The sequence below is a fragment of the Mastacembelus armatus genome, chromosome 15 (assembly GCF_900324485.2).
Source record: "Mastacembelus armatus chromosome 15, fMasArm1.2, whole genome shotgun sequence".
In the NCBI taxonomy this organism is placed as follows: Eukaryota; Metazoa; Chordata; class Actinopteri; order Synbranchiformes; family Mastacembelidae; genus Mastacembelus; species Mastacembelus armatus.
Window position 1 is genome coordinate 13,033,934 of NC_046647.1, and position 19,605 is coordinate 13,053,538.

General features: G+C 40.1%; 4 protein-coding genes across 4 annotated transcripts; 3 read left to right on the forward strand and 1 right to left on the reverse strand.

Annotated features, from left to right (window-relative positions):
• Positions 1-184: 184 nt before the first annotated feature.
• On the forward strand, positions 185-4,477 carry LOC113131530 (peroxisomal N(1)-acetyl-spermine/spermidine oxidase-like). The gene is made up of 10 exons (XM_026308902.1): positions 185-719; positions 975-1,151; positions 1,759-1,889; positions 2,079-2,266; positions 2,561-2,742; positions 2,862-3,031; positions 3,447-3,532; positions 3,645-3,757; positions 3,894-4,048; positions 4,150-4,477. Exons 1-10 carry the CDS (start codon positions 572-574, stop codon positions 4,300-4,302), a joined length of 1,503 nt encoding a protein of 500 aa, XP_026164687.1. The 5' UTR covers positions 185-571; the 3' UTR covers positions 4,303-4,477.
• Positions 4,478-8,225: 3,748 nt separating this feature from the next.
• On the forward strand, positions 8,226-12,578 carry LOC113131529 (peroxisomal N(1)-acetyl-spermine/spermidine oxidase-like). Its single transcript, XM_026308901.2, has 10 exons — positions 8,226-8,467; positions 8,723-8,899; positions 9,507-9,637; positions 9,854-10,041; positions 10,342-10,523; positions 10,643-10,812; positions 11,228-11,313; positions 11,426-11,538; positions 11,675-11,829; positions 11,931-12,578. The coding sequence occupies exons 1-10, from the start codon at positions 8,320-8,322 to the stop codon at positions 12,081-12,083; spliced, it is 1,503 nt and encodes a 500-aa protein (XP_026164686.1). The 5' UTR covers positions 8,226-8,319; the 3' UTR covers positions 12,084-12,578.
• Positions 12,579-13,275: 697 nt separating this feature from the next.
• On the forward strand, positions 13,276-16,970 carry mtg1 (mitochondrial ribosome-associated GTPase 1). Its single transcript, XM_026308927.2, has 11 exons — positions 13,276-13,508; positions 13,645-13,709; positions 14,546-14,650; positions 14,736-14,822; positions 14,911-14,967; positions 15,141-15,231; positions 15,724-15,785; positions 15,877-15,973; positions 16,074-16,155; positions 16,267-16,379; positions 16,661-16,970. Exons 1-11 carry the CDS (start codon positions 13,415-13,417, stop codon positions 16,756-16,758), a joined length of 951 nt encoding a protein of 316 aa, XP_026164712.1. The 5' UTR covers positions 13,276-13,414; the 3' UTR covers positions 16,759-16,970.
• Positions 16,971-17,966: 996 nt separating this feature from the next.
• Positions 17,967-19,410, reverse strand: sprn (shadow of prion protein). The gene is made up of 2 exons (XM_026308953.1): positions 19,299-19,410; positions 17,967-18,590 (listed from the first exon to the last, which is right to left on the reverse strand). The coding sequence occupies exon 2, from the start codon at positions 18,588-18,590 to the stop codon at positions 18,123-18,125; it is 468 nt and encodes a 155-aa protein (XP_026164738.1). The 5' UTR covers positions 19,299-19,410; the 3' UTR covers positions 17,967-18,122.
• Between the last annotated feature and the right edge of the window lie 195 nt (positions 19,411-19,605).

The following is a 19,605-nucleotide window of genomic DNA, read 5'->3' on the forward strand; positions in this document are numbered from 1 at the left end:
TTTTATAGTGACATGAAATAAAGTTAAGCAAATCAAGTCTAAGTATTTGTGATGTTGCCTCTGCAGATTGTATATTTTATGTATAAATGTGTATGCCTAGGCAGCACTGTGGCCTCACAGCAAGAAGGTTCCTGGTTGAAAACCCAGCACGGACCTTTCTATGTGGAGTTTGCATGTTCTCCCTGTGCTTGTGTGGGTTTTCTCCAGGTACTTCGGTTTCCTCCCACAATCCAAGCTCCAGAGCTGGGGTAGGCTCCAGCAGATCCCTGCGACCCTGGTTAGGAATAAGCGGGTATAGATGATGGATGAATTGATGAATGAATATAAGGAGAAATGAAGTTGATATAGAGACAACGTGATCCGAACAGGTGCTGAAAAGCCACGCCCACAAAACGTCTCTCACGTACGCGTATATCACCAGTTAATCAGACCGCACCAGTTAAACTGAAACATCGGTGCTGTTTCACAGGGAGCTAGTTTTGAATGTAACTGAGTCCACGGGGCTAAGTAGCAGCCTGGAGTCACCTATCTGTGTAGTACAGAGTGTTTTAGTGCTCAAAGAACTGCGGTCATGAACGTGAACGCGAGAATAGTCATAATAGGATGCGGGATATCAGGAATATCAGCTGCACACAGGCTCCTTAACAGCGGGTTTCATGATGTGAGGATACTGGAAGCGACGACAAGAAGTGGAGGGAGAATAAAAACAAGCAGCCTGGGTGAGTGTCATAGGTACCGTCATTTTATCACATGAAATAGTTTATCATTCCTGACAGCTGTTACAGTCACAGCCAACAGCACATAGACCTGTATAAACTCTTGCATCTGTCAGTGTTGAGAAAGGCTGTTTTTATAGAAACACCTTAGCGCTGCTTATGTCTTTATTTATTTAAGAACTGGACAGTTTTAATGTCTTAGTCTGATTCAGTATAATATTTTCCTTTCTGCAGACTCACTGTATTTTTCATCTCTAGGTAATATTATTGTTGAGCTAGGGGCAAACTGGATCCATGGACCTTGTGAGGAGAACCCTGTGTTTTGTTTGGCCCGAAAGTACAGGCTCCTGGACCCAGAGGCCCTCAACCCGGAGAACCAGACCGTAGACATCGGAGGACATCTCCCCTGGATTCCCAGTGTCCTCACCTCCTCAGGTAAAATTTCAGGATATTATTTTGGTTTTTATTATTCTTCCTCTCTGCTCTGGGTTTAAAGTCAGTCTGGAGTAGATGATTTGTTTGTCATTTGTTATTAAACTGTAGCAGTCAACTGCAAAAAGTGTCTAAAGAGAACTGAAAGGCAGTAACATAAACAGAGAAGTACAGTAAAACCGTTTTTCTTTATATGGCAGTCTGAACTGCAGGAGATAGCCATAGACAGAGTGCACTCATTTCAGATAAGACTTTACAGCAGTCAGCCACATAGGTCAGAAGTCAGAGAGACAGCCAGTTAAATATTGAATATTCTTCCTGCACTTGAGCAGCTAGAGAATATTTTAATCATCTACTGCCACCAATGTATGTGCTTTTACTGAAACTAGAATAGCACAGTGCAAAGGTATGAATAGTAAGAAACTGGTATTACAGAGGAACAGAGCAAACAACAGTGGATGAAAGACATGCCTGCAGCTGCTTTAGTCTTATTGTATTTAATGGCACATGTAGCCTGTGTCTGTCCATTGGCTACCTACTGCACTGTGTGAGTGAAGTGATTTAATGATGTTATTCAGTCAGTATCCTGTGGGTTATATGATTTGTGTAGGTCAGAAGCTGAATGCTGAGGACCTCTATGCTGCTCGGGAGATGCTTGCTGAGCTGCTGGATGAATGCTCAGTGTTTCAGAGTGAAGGAGGAGAACCCTGCACCAGTGTGGGAGAGTTCATCCGGTCAGAGGTACATGTCTTTCAGTGACTAAAATAATAACACTGGTAGTGTGTGTGTGTGTGTGTGTGTGAGCTGCCAGGACCAAGGATCAGCTGCCAGCCAGGTTTGGCTGTTAGATGTCACATGTTCTAGATAATAAACTGCATCTTACAAGAATTTATGAAAAAAGTTTGTTTAGTCTCTTGTCGCCTGGTGCAGGTGCAACAACGAGTAGCAGAGAAGTGGAAAGCTACTGATGCAGCTGCCAGGTCTCTGCGAATGTGTATGATGAGTACCGTGTTGAAGAGAGAGTGCTGTTATAATGGGACTCACAGCCTGGATGAGGTGGGACTGGGGGCTTTTGGTCTTTACAAGACTCTACCTGGACTGGATTGTACATTCCCAGGGTACGTGCTCCAGCATTGATTACATATTAATAATTTCATAAGTGAATGTTGCATCTTACTTGCTTTATAGTGACATGAAATAAAGTTAAGCAAATCAAGTCTAAGTATTTGTGATGTTGCCCCTGCAGATGCACAGACCCCAAATATATCTAGAGGACAGTCCTGACCAGAGTCATAAACTAAACAACCCTGAGCAGAAATAAAACAACACTAAAAAATATAGTACATCTTTCTGTTAATTGACCAATTGTGTCTGTATCAGATTGACCTAATCATTATTTTCTTTCGGCACAGTGGCTATGAAGGTCTAATCAAAAGTTTGATGTCGGAGCTCCCCAGTGGTTTAGTGACGTACAATCAGCCTGTGCACTGTGTCCACTGGAACAGCTCAGAGAAGAGAGAAAACCCTGTGGTGGTTGAATGTGCTGATGGAGAAAGGATCACTGCTGATCATGTTATTGTCACAGTATCACTAGGTAGAATAACATGCTTACATACACAAAAAGAGTATTTTCTACTTCAGGAGTGAAAATACTGAAAATGCTTATACAAGATATACTCAGACAAAATAGGTTTTGTTGTTGTGTTTTGTCAGGATACCTTAAGAAGCACCATTCAACTCTGTTCCATCCTCCTCTTCCTCTACACAAGCTGCACTCCATCCAGAGACTAGGTTTTGGAACAAACAATAAAATATTTGTGGAGTTTGATTCAGCGTGGTGGGATCCTGACTGTGACATCATCTGTCTTTTGTGGGAAGATGAGGTGAGACATGTAGTCAGTGAATAAATTTATTCTACAAACATTCAAACACACTCAATCCTATATAAAAAATACTTTGTGCTGCAGCTATGTTTAAATAGTGTGATTTAGCTGTATCTGACTCAAATGTGTCACTGGTGTAAATGTGAAATTCAGATTTGGCTTCCCCCACCAAAATACTTATTCCTGCTTACTTCAGTTCCTCAGCTTCCTCTTTTTCTTTCTTCTATGTCCTTGTTGCGTCATCCCAGCAGTGAGAGGTGAGATCTGATGAGATTGCTGACCCATGCTATTCAGAGAAGGTTTTCTGAGAAGCAGACGCCCAGAACCCAAATTGGTTGTTGATGTTTATGTCAGTGGTCAATCTAACAAATACTGCTTGAATGCTTAAACTGCCTGTATCTGTATCATGATTCAGGACACCCTGGTGGACCAGGTGCCCGATGTACCGAGATCCTGGATAAAGAAGCTGTTTGGGTTCTCTGTGCTCAAACCCACTGAAAGGTCAACAATTGCATTAGGGGCATAAAAGCTGATACTTCTGTTGTATCTAATGCAAAATAAATGACAAATGTATTTAGTAAGTCAGCAATCCTGCTTGTGGTTTACATTTTAGGTATGGCCATGTTCTGTGTGGCTGGATTGCTGGGCATGAGTCAGAGTACATGGAGACACTGTCTGAACAGGAGGTCTCACATGCCATCACACAACTTATTCGCAGGTTTACAGGTCAGTCTACATGAGCATGAGGCAACGATGGTACTTTGCTGCGAGTGCATTACTTCCTCTTTATGTTCTCCAAAACGTTTCTGAGCCTATTTTAAAATAATCTGTCAATACCCATACAATACCTGCATGTGTTTAGGGAATCCTACAATAACCCCGAGGAGAATCCTGCGCTCCCAGTGGTTTCATGACCCGTGGACACTCGGCTCCTACAGCTATCCCGGAAAAGGCTGCTCAGTGCAGGACCTGGAGAACATGATGGAGCCCCTTCCCACAAAGGGATCACAGTCACAAGTACCTGCATGTTCATACTCAAAACACAAAGATATATGCAACTCACACTACATTTTCCAAGGTTTATGACTTTTTATTCTAACTTTCTGGGTGTATTCCAGCCTTTTCAGGTGTTGTTTGCTGGAGAGGCCACTCATCCCAGCTACTACTCCACCGTCCATGGGGCTGTCCTCACTGGGTGGAGAGAAGCTGATCGGCTCATCTCCCACTACTCCTCCATTAGTCCCTATGAGTCAGCCAAATCCATGCTTTAAAATGCTGCTTCTACTAAAATGCATTTACCAGATTAATATTTAAAAACACCTTAATGTGCTTTGTCACTTTGACACATATACGTAATACTGTGTACACGTCTCCATGTCTTGTGTATGTGTAACTGAAGCCACTGCTGTAACAACTGTTTTATCTGCATTAAACATCACGAACATGCATCTGGACTCGTGCTTCTATACAGGCTGCAGCGCGCCACACAAATAGACAGGATTCAACCTCCATCTCTGTCTGGTGACTTAGGAAGACTTTGACTTTGGAAGTTACTACCACAGAAAATGACATACTAAACTAGACGATGAATACCCACTGGTGTCTCGAGTCCTTTATGGACCCTGTGAGAAAATCTCCAAGATCTTCATCATGGAGGCCGACCTGGGAGAGGAAGTCACGTATGATGTGAGCCTTGGCTTTGTGCCACCTCTCTCTCTTTTCCTTCATTTCGTTCATGATTAGTGACCCCTTTTCATTTATCTGGACTGTCTATGATTGGAGTCGGTCTTATACATGTCATCTCAGGTTAAAGGTTCAGTTCATCCACATAACAAAAAAACTAACCTACTGTTAATGGCATCTGTCTATAGTTTGAGCCAAGCCCAATGGAGGTGAATGGATTATTTGTGATGCTTGAAGAATTAAGATATTTAAGACAGCTCATAGAGCTTTGTGGGGAGTCTCCAGAATAACAGGGAAGCTGTTTCTGGAAAAAGATGAAGGTTTTTAAATGTGATTTATTGTTTGTTTTTATTACTCACCTGTTATGATAATGGTAGATCTATTTTTTACTGTATTTTATCATCTCTTAGAAATTAACATCTTGTGTTGCAGAGAGACAATATATTGTTTCTGGTTTGTTTTTGTTTTTTTATTTTAACAGAGAAAATGTTTTACAATTAATTACATATCTGTGTATTTACAGTTTATATGCTGTAAGTGCTGTCAGTGAGTAAATAAAGGAATGAGGACTGTATAGGTGGTGGTTACAATTTGTGATATTCGCCCTGGGGTGTCAGTTAGAACACACAAATGAGGCAGTAATGCATTTAACTTTACTTGAATCTTCACGCCAGTAATGCAAACAGCCTAAATTACACAAGCAACATAGTACTGCAAACTTTACAGGATGGCCTTAGGCGTATAGTATGTGGTCCAAGTAAGAAACACAAATAAAGCACAATATAAGGTTCAAATTACTAAAGGAAATATCACTATACACACGAATAACATCTTAAATAGCATTCTGACCATGCAGACATTACCAAAATATGTTAGGTTGCAGTATAAATCAGCACATAACAATAATAAGCTCAAACTAACCACAATACAGCATACAACAGCATATGCACAGCTAAGCATGCAGATAATTAACTCCAAATTAGTTCCAAAACTACCTAGGCTAAAGCATGACTTCATCATAAACTAAACTAAAAACTAAACTAAAACTTTAGTTAGTCTTAGTTTTAGCTAGTCTTGGTTTTAGTTAGTCTTAGTCTCAGTTTTAGTTAGTCTTGGTTTTAGTCTGGTCAGATGAGACCAAAATTGAACTCTTTGGATGTCATAATACACACCATGTTTGAAGGAGAAATGGCACTGCACATCACCCCAAAAACACCATACCAACAGTGAAGTTTGCAGGTGGGAAGATCACGGTGTGGGGCTGTTTTTCAGCATACAGTACTGGCAAACTTCACATAATTGAAGGAAGGATGAATGGAAAAATGTACCAAGACATTCTTGATAAAAATCTGCTGTCTTGACAGCAGGATGATGAAGATGAAACAAGGGTGGACATTTCAGCAAGACAATGATCCCAAACACACAGCCAAGGAAACTCTCAATTGGTTTCGGAGAAAGAAAAAAGACTGCTTGAAGAGCCCAACCAATCACCTGACTTGAAAATCTATGGAAAGAACTGAAGATCAGAGTTCATAAAAGGGGCCCATGGAACCTTCAAGATTTGAAGACTGTTTGTGTGGAAGAATGGGCCAAAATTACACCTGAGCAATGCAGGGGATTAGTTTCTCCATACAGGAGGCGTCTTGAAGCTGTCATTACCAACAAAGGCTTTTGTACGAAGTATTAAATAAATTTCAATACGTGCGTTCAATACTTTTTCCTTGTGTCATTTCACATTATTACACATAACTGAATTTATAAACATCTATGGTTTGATTTCTTTGCATGTGTGAATTACATGGGCTGTTACCAACATCTGGTGAAAATTTCATGTCAGTAGCACCTTTAGAAATATCCTAAGGGGGTGTACACAGGGAGATTAATGCTCTAATGTAAACAATGCTATGTGACGTTACTCCTTTACCTACTTTTACAGGTGGTCCATCACCCTGTTAAACTGACATGTCTCTAAACTTAAACTGGATGTTCATATTGTTTATGGATAGGCTAAATGTTTTCCTCTTAGTTTTGGTGAAACACCATTCTGATTGAGATTGCATATTTAATTACCACTCAATCAATCATTCTCAATCAGAATGGTGTTTCACCAAAACTAAGAGGAAAACAAGGGTGGACATTTCAGTTGTATAGTAGCTGCAATAGATGCATGTGTTTGTTATTCTAAGACCAAATGTGCAGTTCTGCATCTTCTCATAAAATCTGGTACAATTAGGTGCAAACTGTGTGAATCTAGGGCATATTACACACACACAACTCCAAATGCTACTTTTTGTGAAGTTTGTCTTTAGAAATAAAAATATTTTATAATTCCACTGCAGTCCAGCACTGAGGGAAAGAGATTCAACCAGAGACTTATAGATGAATATTTTCAAAAATAAGAGCAGGGATCTAGAGGACTGCTGAATAATTTTTAAATCGTGCAGGATTATTGCTTTTTGTTTGTTTGTTTTTGTTTGTTCTTTGGGGAATATACGGCTCAGCAATAGTGAAACATCGCCCCCTACTGTCCAACACTGGCAGCGCACACTGGAACTGTCGCTTTGTAAATGAGACAGTGCAGATATTGAACTCCGCAAACCTGTGTGGTTTATCGTATAATAACATTTTGATTACATACATTAAGAATGGAGAATCAAATATTATATAAAGACTTGCCCCTCTTTATATTTTACACGCGCCTCGGGGTTGGCGAGTTTTCTGTACCCGGAAATAAATGCGTGGTCAGACTTGTGGTCCAGTGCTGTTTCACAGGGAACTAGTTTTGAGTGTAACTGAGTCCACGGGGGTCAGCAGCAGCCTGGAGTCCAGTGTTGCCAACTTAGCGACTTTGTCGCTATATTTAGCGAGTATTCAGACCCTCTAGCGACACATTTTTTTAAAAAGCCACTAGCGACAAATCTGGCGACTTTTTCTGGTGTTACTGGAGACTTTTGGAGACTCTGGTGTGTCTGTACTGCACCGTTCTTACACTTCTCAATTTGCCGCATCAGCTGCAGCCGCGGGCCCCTCCCCCGTCCCAAAGCCCTCACAGGCGGCCCGGTCCTCTCGCAGCAGTCCCTCCCTCCCAGCTGTAGTCATAGCAGGAAATATTCACGTCTCCGCGTCCCGACTGCAAATGAATGCGCGTGCGATCATGTATGTGCGTGATCTGTACTGATGCATGGCATAATAAAAAAGTAAAATGTTCTTTGTCTAAAATAAATAACTGCATTTGACTCAAACAGCCTAAGTCATTTACAGCAAGGTCGTCTATTTATGTCTGAGAACCTATTAACTGCAGGCCGTCATGCTACATTATATGGCACAGTACAAATATTTTGAGTGTCCCTTATTCTGTCCCTTATTTCTTATAAAGAATCACAATTGTCTCTTACTTTCCATTTCTGAAGTTGGCAAAAGCGTCTATCACAATTACAGCATGTGCCATGGAAATTATGCAAATTATGTGCAATGACGTCATTCGGCGACCTCTAGCGACTTTTAGGACAGCCAATAGCTACTTTCCTTACTGACGAGTTGGAAACACTGCTGGAGTCATCTATCTGTGTAGTACAGAGTGTTTTAGTGCTCAAAGAACTGCGGTCATGAACGTGAACGCGAGAATAGTCATAATAGGATGCGGGATATCAGGAATATCAGCTGCACACAGGCTCCTTAACAGCGGGTTTCATGATGTGAGGATACTGGAAGCGACGACAAGAAGTGGAGGGAGAATAAAAACAAGCAGCCTGGGTGAGTGTCATAGGTACCGTCATTTTATCACATGAAATAGTTTATCATTCCTGACAGCTGTTACAGTCACAGCCAACAGCACATAGACCTGTATAAACTCTTGCATCTGTCAGTGTTGAGAAAGGCTGTTTTTATAGAAACACCTTAGCGCTGCTTATGTCTTTATTTATTTAAGAACTGGACAGTTTTAATGTCTTAGTCTGATTCAGTATAATATTTTCCTTTCTGCAGACTCACTGTATTTTTCATCTCTAGGTAATATTATTGTTGAGCTAGGGGCAAACTGGATCCATGGACCTTGTGAGGAGAACCCTGTGTTTTGTTTGGCCCGCAAGTACAGGCTCCTGGACCCAGAGGCCCTCAACCCGGAGAACCAGAACGTAGACATCGGAGGACATCTCCCCTGGATTCCCAGTGTCCTCACCTCCTCAGGTAAAATTTCAGGATATTATTTTGGTTTTTATTATTCTTCCTCTCTGCTCTGGGTTTAAAGTCAGTCTGGAGTAGATGATTTGTTTGTCATTTGTTATTAAACTGTAGCAGTCAACTGCAAAAAGTGTCTAACAAGAACTGAAAGGCAGTAACATAAACAGAGAAGTACAGTAAAACCGTTTTTCTTTATATGGCAGTCTGAACTGCAGGAGATAGTCATAGACAGAGTGCACTCATTTCAGATAAGACTTTACAGCAGTCAGCCACATAGGTCAGAAGTCAGAGAGACAGCCAGTTAAATATTGAATATTCTTCCTGCACTTGAGCAGCTAGAGAATATTTTAATCATCTACTGCCACCAATGTATGTGCTTTTACTGAAACTAGAATAGCACAGTGCAAAGGTATGAATAGTAAGAAACTGGTATTACAGAGGAACAGAGCAAACAACAGTGGATGAAAGCCATACCTGCAGCTGCTTTAGTCTTATTGTATTTAATGGCACATGTAGGCTGTGTCTGTCCATTGGCTACCTACTGCACTGTGTGAGTGAAGTGATTTAATGATGTTATTCAGTCAGTATCCTGTGGGTTATATGATTTGTGTAGGTCAGAAGCTGAATGCTGAGGACCTCTATGCTGCTCGGGAGATGCTTGCTGAGCTGCTGGATGAATGCTCAGTGTTTCAGAGTGAAGGAGGAGAACCCTGCACCAGTGTGGGAGAGTTCATCCGGTCAGAGGTACATGTCTTTCAGTGACTAAAATAATAACACTGGTAGTGTGTGCGTGCGTGCGTGCGTGCGTGCGTGCGTGCGTGCGTGTGTCTGTGAGCTTCCAGGACCAGGGATCAGCTGCCAGCCAGGTTTGGCTGTTAGACGTCACATGTTCTTGATAATAAACTGCATCTTACAAGAATTTATGAAAAAGTTTTTTTAGTCTCTTGTCGCCTGGTGCAGGTGCAACAACGAGCAGCAGAGAAGTGGAAAGCTACTGATGCAGCTGCCAGGTCTCTGCGAATGTGTATGATGAGTACCGTGTTGAAGGGAGAGTGCTGTTATAATGGGACTCACAGCCTGGATGAGGTGGGACTGGGGGCTTTTGGTCTTTACAAGACTCTACCTGGACTGGATTGTACATTCCCAGGGTACGTGCTCCAGCATTGATTAAATATTAATAATTTCATAAGTGAATGTTGCATCTTACTTGTGTTTGTTTTATAGTGACATGAAATAAAGTTAAGCAAATCAAGTCTAAGTATTTGTGATGTTGCCCCTGCAGATGCACAGACCCCAAATATATCTAGGGGACAGTCCTGACCAGAGTCATAAACTAAACAACCCTGAGCAGAAATAAAACAACACTAAAAAATATAGTACATCTTTCTGTTAATTGACCAATTGTGTCTGTATCAGATTGACCTAATCATTATTTTCTTTCGGCACAGTGGCTATGAAGGTCTAATCAAAAGTTTGATGTCGGAGCTCCCCAGTGGTTTAGTGACGTACAATCAGCCTGTGCACTGTGTCCACTGGAACAGCTCAGAGAAGAGAGAAAACCCTGTGGTGGTTGAATGTGCTGATGGAGAAAGGATCACTGCTGATCATGTTATTGTCACAGTATCACTAGGTAGAATAACATGCTTACATACACAAAAAGAGTATTTTCTACTTCAGGAGTGAAAATACTGAAAATGCTTATACAAGATATATTCAGACAAAATAAGTTTTGTTGTTGTGTTTTGTCAGGATACCTTAAGAAGCACCATTCAACTCTGTTCCATCCTCCTCTTCCTCTACACAAGCTGCACTCCATCCAGAGACTAGGTTTTGGAACAAACAATAAAATATTTGTGGAGTTTGATTCAGCGTGGTGGGATCCTGACTGTGACATCATCTGTCTTTTGTGGGAAGATGAGGTGAGACATGTAGCCAGTGAATAAATTTACTCTACAAACATTCAAACACACTCAATCCTATATAAAAAATACTTTGTGCTGCAGCTATGTTTAAATAGTGTGATTTAGCTGTATCTGACTCAAATGTGTCACTGGTGTAAATGTGAAATTCAGATTTGGCTTCCCCCACCAAAATACTTATTCCTGCTTACTTCAGTTCCTCAGCTTCCTCTTTTTCTGTCTTCTATGTCCTTGTTGCTTCATCCCAGCAGTGAGAGGTGAGATCTGATGAGATTGCTGACCCATGCTATTCAGAGAAGGTTTTCTGAGAAGCAGACACCCAGACCCCAAATTGGTTGTTGATGTTTATGTCAATGGTCAATCTAACACATACTGTTTGAATGCTTAAACTGTCTGTATCTGTATCATGATTCAGGACACCCTGGTGGACCAGGTGCCCGATGTACCAAGATCCTGGATAAAGAAGCTGTTTGGGTTCTCTGTGCTCAAACCCACTGAAAGGTCAACAATTGCATTAGGGGCATAAAAGCTGATACTTCTGTTGTATCTAATGCAAAATAAATGACAAATGTATTTAGTAAGTCAGCAATCCTGTTTGTGGTTTACATTTTAGGTATGGCCATGTTCTGTGTGGCTGGATTGCTGGGCATGAGTCAGAGTACATGGAGACACTGTCTGAACAGGAGGTCTCACATGCCATCACACAACTTATTCGCAGGTTTACAGGTCAGTCTACATGAGCATTAGGCAACGTTGGTACTTTGCTGCGAGTGCATTACTTCCTCTTTATGTTCTCCAAAACGTTTCTGAGCCTATTTTAAAATAATCTGTCAATACCCATACAATACCTGCATGTGTTTAGGGAACCCTACGATAACCCCGAGGAGAATCCTGCGCTCCCAGTGGTTTCATGACCCGTGGACACTCGGCTCCTACAGCTATCCCGGAAAAGGCTGCTCAGTGCAGGACCTGGAGAACATGATGGAGCCCCTTCCCACAAAGGGATCACAGTCACAAGTACCTGCATGTTCATACTCAAAACACAAAGATATATGCAACTCACACTACATTTTCCAAGGTTTATGACTTTTTATTCTAACTTTCTGGGTGTATTCCAGCCTTTTCAGGTGTTGTTTGCTGGAGAGGCCACTCATCCCAGCTACTACTCCACCGTCCATGGGGCTGTCCTCACTGGGTGGAGAGAAGCTGATCGGCTCATCTCCCACTACTCCTCCATTAGTCCCTATGAGTCAGCCAAATCCAAGCTTTAAAATAACAATGCTGCATTTATCAGATTTATATCTAAAATCAGCAATTTTTTTCAGACTATGATTTTAGACACGGAAGTGCAAGTATTGCTGACCTTATACTGGGGACTTCAGGGAAGTATAACAAAAATTCACTTTGATTTTATTAAAGGCTGAGACAGGGAATTGAAACAAATGATCAACACAGTAATCATATTTTTCTAAAATGCATTAAGTGTACATCTTTAAATATTAAGAAACAAATGCTTCTTTGTTTATGTAGAACATCAATGAATTAGCTTTGAAGTTGGTGTGTAGTCATCCTGATTTATAAATTTGTTTAAAAAATAATGCGAATTTTTAAGAAATAGTGGTGATTTTGTAACACCACTGTCTTATATTGTCAAATTCACAAGTCATATCTCCAAGGTGCTTTATATAACTCTTCACGATGCCAATGAGTTAGAATACAATTGTACAGTGTTTTGTCTCTGTAACACTGCTCTGTCAGTACAGAGGATCCGAGGATGTGTGTCAGGTATTATCTCGCCAGCACCCTGAGTTTCATGCGTGTATGACTGGGCTGGTTGGAAGTTTCAACTTTCTTCTTTGATAATACCATAATTATTTATGAATTGATTTTATTCAATATATTTTCATGATTATATATGTATTAATACATTATCTTAACATTTTTAAATCAGTTAGTAAATAAATTCTCACGTGTATGTGCAAAGCATTTTATGGGGTTTTTACTTATTGAAGTATTCCATTTACTAATCATTTTATTGTTTGTGAAAACATGTTGCCTTACTCATCCTCACATTATAATTAATTTTGAATGTTATGTTAAAACAAAGTATTGGACTGGAGAACATAAAACCAAATTGTCCCATATTATGTGCCTTTCATGTCACACAGATTAGGATCAAATTTGGCAAAGGTCATGATCACTTTAATTCATGCAAACTGCCAAGATCTTAATGACATCCCCCTGTTTCCATAGTTTCACAAACAATTGGCATGAATTCACCATGTTATAGTGCATTTTAATGCATAACTCTACTATAAACACAATCTCATATAACTGGCAACATTGCTTCACCCTTCACCCTGCGGAGGGCAGTAATGCGCCCATCATTTTAAAAATGAGAAAAAGACAAATGACAGAAGAAGAAATAGATGCAATTAACCGGAACCAATATTTTTGACGACAGATTCCCGTCGGCATGTAAACAGTGTAGCACATCAATATGTCCCGTACAGCGAGAGGTTTTGTAGCTACCAGGTTAAGATGAGCCTTTCACTGACACAAAAGTCTGACAGACGGTGTCATATTTAGATTAACAGAAACTATGAAACTGAACCAGGCTCTCGCCCAGTTCAGAACCGTGTTCGACTTTGGTGGTCGGGAAGTGGCTCATTGGTTCCCGGGACACATGGCTAAAGGTGACGACTTTGATGGAAACTGTGTCCAGGATGGGTCATATTTGTTCATTACAGTGTTAATGTAAATCAAACAGGCATGTGTGTATTTAACATATATGTATATATGTGTGTGTTTGTTTAATTTTACTGTCTGCAGGACTGAAGCAGATGAGAGCCAGTCTCAAGAGTGTGGACTGTATCATAGAAATCCACGACGCCAGAGTATCCTTGATTGATTGATTGATTGATTGATAAAACCAGCATTTAAAGTGTAGGTACGTTTTATGAATCATAATAAAATAATAATAAATAATCATAATAAAACACAAGCTGGTTCCTACTAGGATTAAACAGGAAAGTATCCCATTTTAGAGGAAAGAAGTAAATTAAACTTTAAATTATATAATATTTCTATTATTATTGGGGATTCCAGCCCATCAAGATTTTGGCATTGTATTTGCAAATCAGATTGTAAGTCCTTCTGTTGGATACATTTTCTTTTTTAAATCTATACTTCTCAGATGAACTCAACAATGAATGAAACATAAAGAGAGAGCAGTTAGAAGTCTCCCTTTAAGGATAACGAGTGCAGTCAGGTTCAGTCGACACAGGAGAGGAAACAGAATAAACAACTCTCCTTTACTTACAACATTTTATAGGTTAGAAGAGTGTGGGAGACGCTAATGGACTACCTACAGATAAGGTGTGATTCAGTATACGGTCGTAAAGACATCACTGCATCCCTGTGCGTCCAATAAATCCTCCCAGGGTCAAAGGTTATTCTAGGACTAAAGGTCATCTAAGTTTCAGAGGTGCCATAAATGCTTAACTTTAATAGAATAACTAAGTTAATAATTCTTTGTAGAATACTCTTCAGTTCAGTTTTGTGATTTTATATATAAAGCAAAACGCCACACAGCAGGTGGCGTTTATGCATTTAAGATCATGCAGTGTTGGAGGAACAAAGACTAAAAACAGGCGTTGTAGGTAACACCTGATTGTGCTGCTGTTTACTGGAGCAGTGAAGGGAGAGCTGAGTTTTCTTTGACATTAAGCATATCCCCTTTTCTGGGAGAAACCCTGTGTTTCAGGAGACTCTGGATGTCAAACCCCATATGCTAATTCTCAACAAGATGGACCTTGCTGACATGTCCCACAAACAGGTAAAATGTCCTGCTGCTAACAGTCATGCCATTTGTGTTTTAAAGTTACTATTAAAAAATGATGCCTTTACATTTAACCCTGCAGGCAATCATGAAGACGCTAGGAAAAAATGGCATGAGGAATGTTCTTTTCACAGACTGCTTAAAACAGAGAGATGACAACATCAAAAAGGTAAAAGTGAGTCTCACTGGTTTGATGGTTTGATATCAAATAAAATTATGAAAATGTATTCTTGTTTTTTTTCTTTTTTATTCTGTAGTTGGTTCCAATGGTGATGGAAATTATTCAGAGCAGCCCACGTTTTAACAGAGACGAGGTATGCTAATTAAAGCTATGGTATCATGAGACTCGTAATTTCTCGTTACTCATTGCCACTTACCAACATGTACCCCGATGCCAACACATCTGCTTTAAGCCACGTAATGTACGCTATCAAAATGGAGTAGAGTAAAATGCTAATATATTGATCTTATCCTGTGAAACTTTCAGAATACAAATTATTGCCTGATGGTGATTGGAGTGCCAAATGTAGGGAAGTCATCTCTTATAAACTCATTAAGAAGAACAAACTTGAAAAAGGGTATGTATAATGAAGGAGTTGTATATTGTATGTAACAGACTATAAGTCTTGCTTTTTTTTTAGTTATCTGGCTTATCCTGCGACTTATATAGCCAACAACTCATATGTTAGTATTTACAGTCATTTTGTCAAGTAGTCATTAGTATTAGACAACACTCTTGGCACAACTCAATATAATACTGTACTGCTGAAAACGTGTATGTTCATGCTAAATTACAACTCCTAGTGTAACGCTGCAGATTTTAAGCTGCAGGTAATAAAGTCTGCAGCTGAAACGAAGTTTGTAGTGAGTGTCAGCCTTCAGGTAACCTGAGAGAGGAGGGGGACATGCCACTTCATTTTCTCCCCAGAATTAGCGCAATTTTGGTTTTTTTTCCATTCAACAAGGTCACTTTTGTTTAAAGTAACTTATACTCCAGTGTGACTTATGGTCCGGAACATACAGTAGTTGTTAGACATTAATTGAAACTTTTAATTATACACCACTTTCAGGTCGTGCATCTCGAGTAGGTGGGGAGCCAGGTATTACCAAAGCGGTCCTGACTAAAATTCAGGTGGGTGTGGAGGACATGTTTGTCTCTGTGTTTGTCATGGGTTTGTTGTGTGTCTGCATCTGTACATATTTGTGTCTGTCTTTGTCTTAAGGTGTGTGAACGGCCTGTAATACATCTGTTGGACACACCAGGGGTCTTGCCTCCTAAGATCGAGAGTGTTGAAACAGGAATGAAGCTGGCTTTGTGTGGTGAGCAGACTTTCTTTTTGTACTGTATCCAGAAATGCAGTCCCATTTGGCTGTAAAGGAGGCTTTTCCAGTTTTGAGTTTTCTTTCTTTCCTTCTGCAGGAACTATACTGGACCATTTAGTGGGTGAAGATGTTATTGCTGACTACTTACTCTATTCTCTGAACAGGCTTGGGAAGTTTAGGTATGAATTTTCAGGATGTATTGTGATTGAGTAAACTTTCATATGGCCAGTGTATTCCTTTTGGCTTTGCATTGCACTGAATGTTTATTGTGTGTGTGTTTATATGTGCAGTTATGTGGAGAAATATGACCTCCAAGAGCCCAGTGATGACATCCAGCATGTCCTCAAACGCATTGCTGTAAAACTTGGAAAGACCCAGCGAGTTAAAGCAATTACTGGAGTGGGTAAGAAAACACAAGACACTCCTACTCCATGCAGTCATGTTAATTCGTTTTCTCTTTGTTTTATTGAGATCAACATTTTGGGAAATGCATTTATTCTCCATCTTGTTCTTTCATATAAGAGTGACTTCAATCTTCTTGTGTAACTCTTAAGTGAATAAGGATGTTTCCCAAAACATCAAACTGCACATTTAGGAAATCTTAAGACATTTTTTAAATGGTAGACCACAAACAATCTGACAAGCAGTTGTCCGGTAATGACAGTGTTTCCTCATCTCTCTCAGGGAACATTACCGTCACTATCCCGAACTACACAGCAGCAGCTTACCATTTCATAAGAGCCTTCAGGAAAGGAGAGCTGGGGCAAGTCATGCTGGACTGACCTGAGCCATTTTAATGAAGATAATCAGAAACTGTATCTGGACTTTGCCAGTTTGCCTTCAACCTGGAATGATTTATATTTAACCGTAAAGTGTCATCAAGGGAATATAGTCTGTCTCCTTATGTCTTTGATATTTTAGAGTTCAGTTCATTTTGTTATATAAAAAGTCACCATAGCACTATGTGCTTTGTAGATAAAATAGTTTAACTTGATTCGCATATGCTTTTTTTTTTTTTTTGTTTATAAAATTCAAATATCTGACATGGTGTAAACAGGATATTTATTAGCATAAAGACAGTGATAACAAAGTCTGTATTAATTATGTACAGAAGTGTTTTATCATATAGAGTGCACTTATAGATATGGAACAGTCTGTTGCTCCTGAGTGTCTACTGCAGGTAAAAAACTCTTCTGGGATGATGGGCAGACCATGAAAACCTTCAGAGACACAAATAATAGTGACAGCAGCCATTTTTTCTTGTGTTCCTCACAAACTTGAGGTGGCTTGTACAAAGATATGAGATATTAATTAGGTAAATGTTATTAAAGGGTATGAATTGTATGAAAAGGGCAGTTTAGCTTTCCCAATACTCAGCACTCTGATGTGTCTTGTCTTATTGTAGAGAATCATCTACATGAACGCACCATAAATCATTCAGAATCACTGAGCAAGATCTTAAAGTTACGTTATGCATAAAGAATGATGTTAAAAAAATGTCATTCTGTTTGAGATCAGAAATGGCAAAATACAAATTTCCTTGCAACTGAAGAATAAAACAAAATACACAGCAGTTTCAGAATAATGCTGGTGTCAATTTGGTGCATTTAATGTGTGAATTGGAGAAAACCTGTACCTGTAGTCCAGCCTTTATATTAAGTCCTAATACGTACAAATCACTTGTCTCAGTTGTACTGAGCAGTAATACGAGTTACGCACTTTGCATTTTTTGCGCATTTTATGAGGTTTTCAAGGTACAACTAATGTTTTTCTGATAATACTTTTTTCAGTTTGATATAGAGATCAACCTTTATGGAAGGAAACTAGTTATGAAGAGTTCCTTTGTTCAGTCCCAATTTCTCTCACACAGACTGAAACATTTGACAGTAAGAGGTGAAATGTCACGTTGAACAGTGTGCTGGTAATGAACATACAGTATATGTCTGTTGGTATAGATGCTTTGTATGTGTAAACGCATACAGTAGAGTGATATGTTTTGTGACTGTGTCCTTCCGCCACCAAGTTAAACCTCTAACTGGTCTTTCCAGTGCAAGGTCCATCCAGTCTTGCACATTATAGTTAGATCCAGGGCAGAAGTTCAGTCCTAGACCGAATCTGGAATTAATTTTTAAAAAAGTGGGTGTATCTACAGTATACTGTCCAGTAACTGTCCATATTTAGGGGACAGTGTTGCAATAATGATAGAAACCAGCTGAGAGAGAGAAGAGCCATTTTGAGTCGTGCCTGACATTAGTGCATCAAAGTAATTGGTCCTGTTGTAGTAATCCAGCTCTTCCTCTGAGCTGTCGGCGTTGCTACGGCGATAGGCAGAGGCGTACCATTTATCCGCTGTCAATGCCACTGCTGCCCCTGCTGCTGCTGCACTGGCCACCCTCACCGGGGAACTTCGCCCTGCCACCCTGAACCGAGAACGGGTCCCACCAAAGGGACCTCCTGCCCGGTAACTCCCCGCTGGGGAGCTGCGGGACGGGGACCCTCGAGAGGAGCCTTTGGACCCTCCACGACCGCCCTTGCACAAAATGGGCTCACACAGAAAAGCAGCGAGCAGGAGGCAAGTCCAGCATGTTGCAACCACCTGATTCGTTCCTGACATCTGTGCAGGAAGACATGAAGCCAAAAAAACAAAAAACACACATTTAAGGTTTACCTGTAGTGGTTACATTGTACCTGTGAAGTGTGACATAGAGAAATGATGCACCTATCCTGAGTATTTAGGTGGAATAAGTTTTATTTGATTTTGGGAATAAAGCTTCAACAGCACTGAAGAACTCAGTTTGTAGGCTGCTAATGATGAATAAATGGGAGATGTCAGGGGTTTGCAGTGGGGAATCTGCTCTTCATAAAGACTCATTCCTGTGTTGCAGATTGCTCCCTTCCATTAAAGTAGGTCAGTTTAAAAATAAATATGCTCACCAGAGAAAAATTGGTGAGCTGCTGGCTATAGGTCTTCAAAAACATTATAATATCCCGTTTATGGATGACAACAAAAATGGTGTATTTGTTTGTAGTATCATTTGACACCCTCTATTGAATTCTAGCAGGGAACTGAAGAATTAACTATCCTATAAATACACAACAAATTTCCATATTCCACGTATATCCACGTATATGTTATCAATAAAACCTTTCCAAATGCATGTACAATGCAAATACATGCATGTATGATTTCATGTCACTGTAAATTACCCTGTACGCTCCTGTATTTTAGCCTGAAGGAATCAAACCATTTAAAAACAAATTCCCTGTCTGCCCATGCACCCACGTCCATGTTAGCCAGTATATTCAAACAGCTGGTGCTTACCTTATTTCCGTGTGTTTTATTTTTTAATGCTTGCTTATGCTTTGGCACTCGACAGATGAGAGAGGATTGTCACGGACGATGCAGGCTCGTTCACACAGACGACTGCGAGAACGCGCAGCGCGCTCATCCAGGCCACTGCTTGTAAGAGCGTAAAAAACTGAGTTACTGTTTCATGTTTAGGAATTTTATTTTGGACTGAGTGTTTTTGAGCTGGCATACTGATGATGATGATGATGATGATGAGCCTGATCAGTAAGTCATAATAAAATGACCACTAAGGGAATATGCTATGCTACGGACACCAGGG

Coding starts and splice junctions, on each gene's coding strand:
- LOC113131530 (XM_026308902.1), top strand. CDS start 572: ATGAACGTGAACGCGAGAATAGTCATAATAGGATGCGGGATATCAGGA. Junction 720..974: donor AATAAAAACAAGCAGCCTGG/GTGAGTGTCATA, acceptor TTTCATCTCTAG/GTAATATTATTGTTGAGCTA. Junction 3,758..3,893: donor ACTTATTCGCAGGTTTACAG/GTCAGTCTACAT, acceptor GCATGTGTTTAG/GGAATCCTACAATAACCCCG.
- LOC113131529 (XM_026308901.2), top strand. CDS start 8,320: ATGAACGTGAACGCGAGAATAGTCATAATAGGATGCGGGATATCAGGA. Junction 8,900..9,506: donor CAGTGTCCTCACCTCCTCAG/GTAAAATTTCAG, acceptor TGATTTGTGTAG/GTCAGAAGCTGAATGCTGAG. Junction 10,042..10,341: donor CTGGATTGTACATTCCCAGG/GTACGTGCTCCA, acceptor CTTTCGGCACAG/TGGCTATGAAGGTCTAATCA.
- mtg1 (XM_026308927.2), top strand. CDS start 13,415: ATGAAACTGAACCAGGCTCTCGCCCAGTTCAGAACCGTGTTCGACTTT. Junction 13,509..13,644: donor CCCGGGACACATGGCTAAAG/GTGACGACTTTG, acceptor TACTGTCTGCAG/GACTGAAGCAGATGAGAGCC. Junction 15,974..16,073: donor AATGAAGCTGGCTTTGTGTG/GTGAGCAGACTT, acceptor TTCCTTCTGCAG/GAACTATACTGGACCATTTA.
- sprn (XM_026308953.1), bottom strand. CDS start 18,590: ATGTCAGGAACGAATCAGGTGGTTGCAACATGCTGGACTTGCCTCCTG.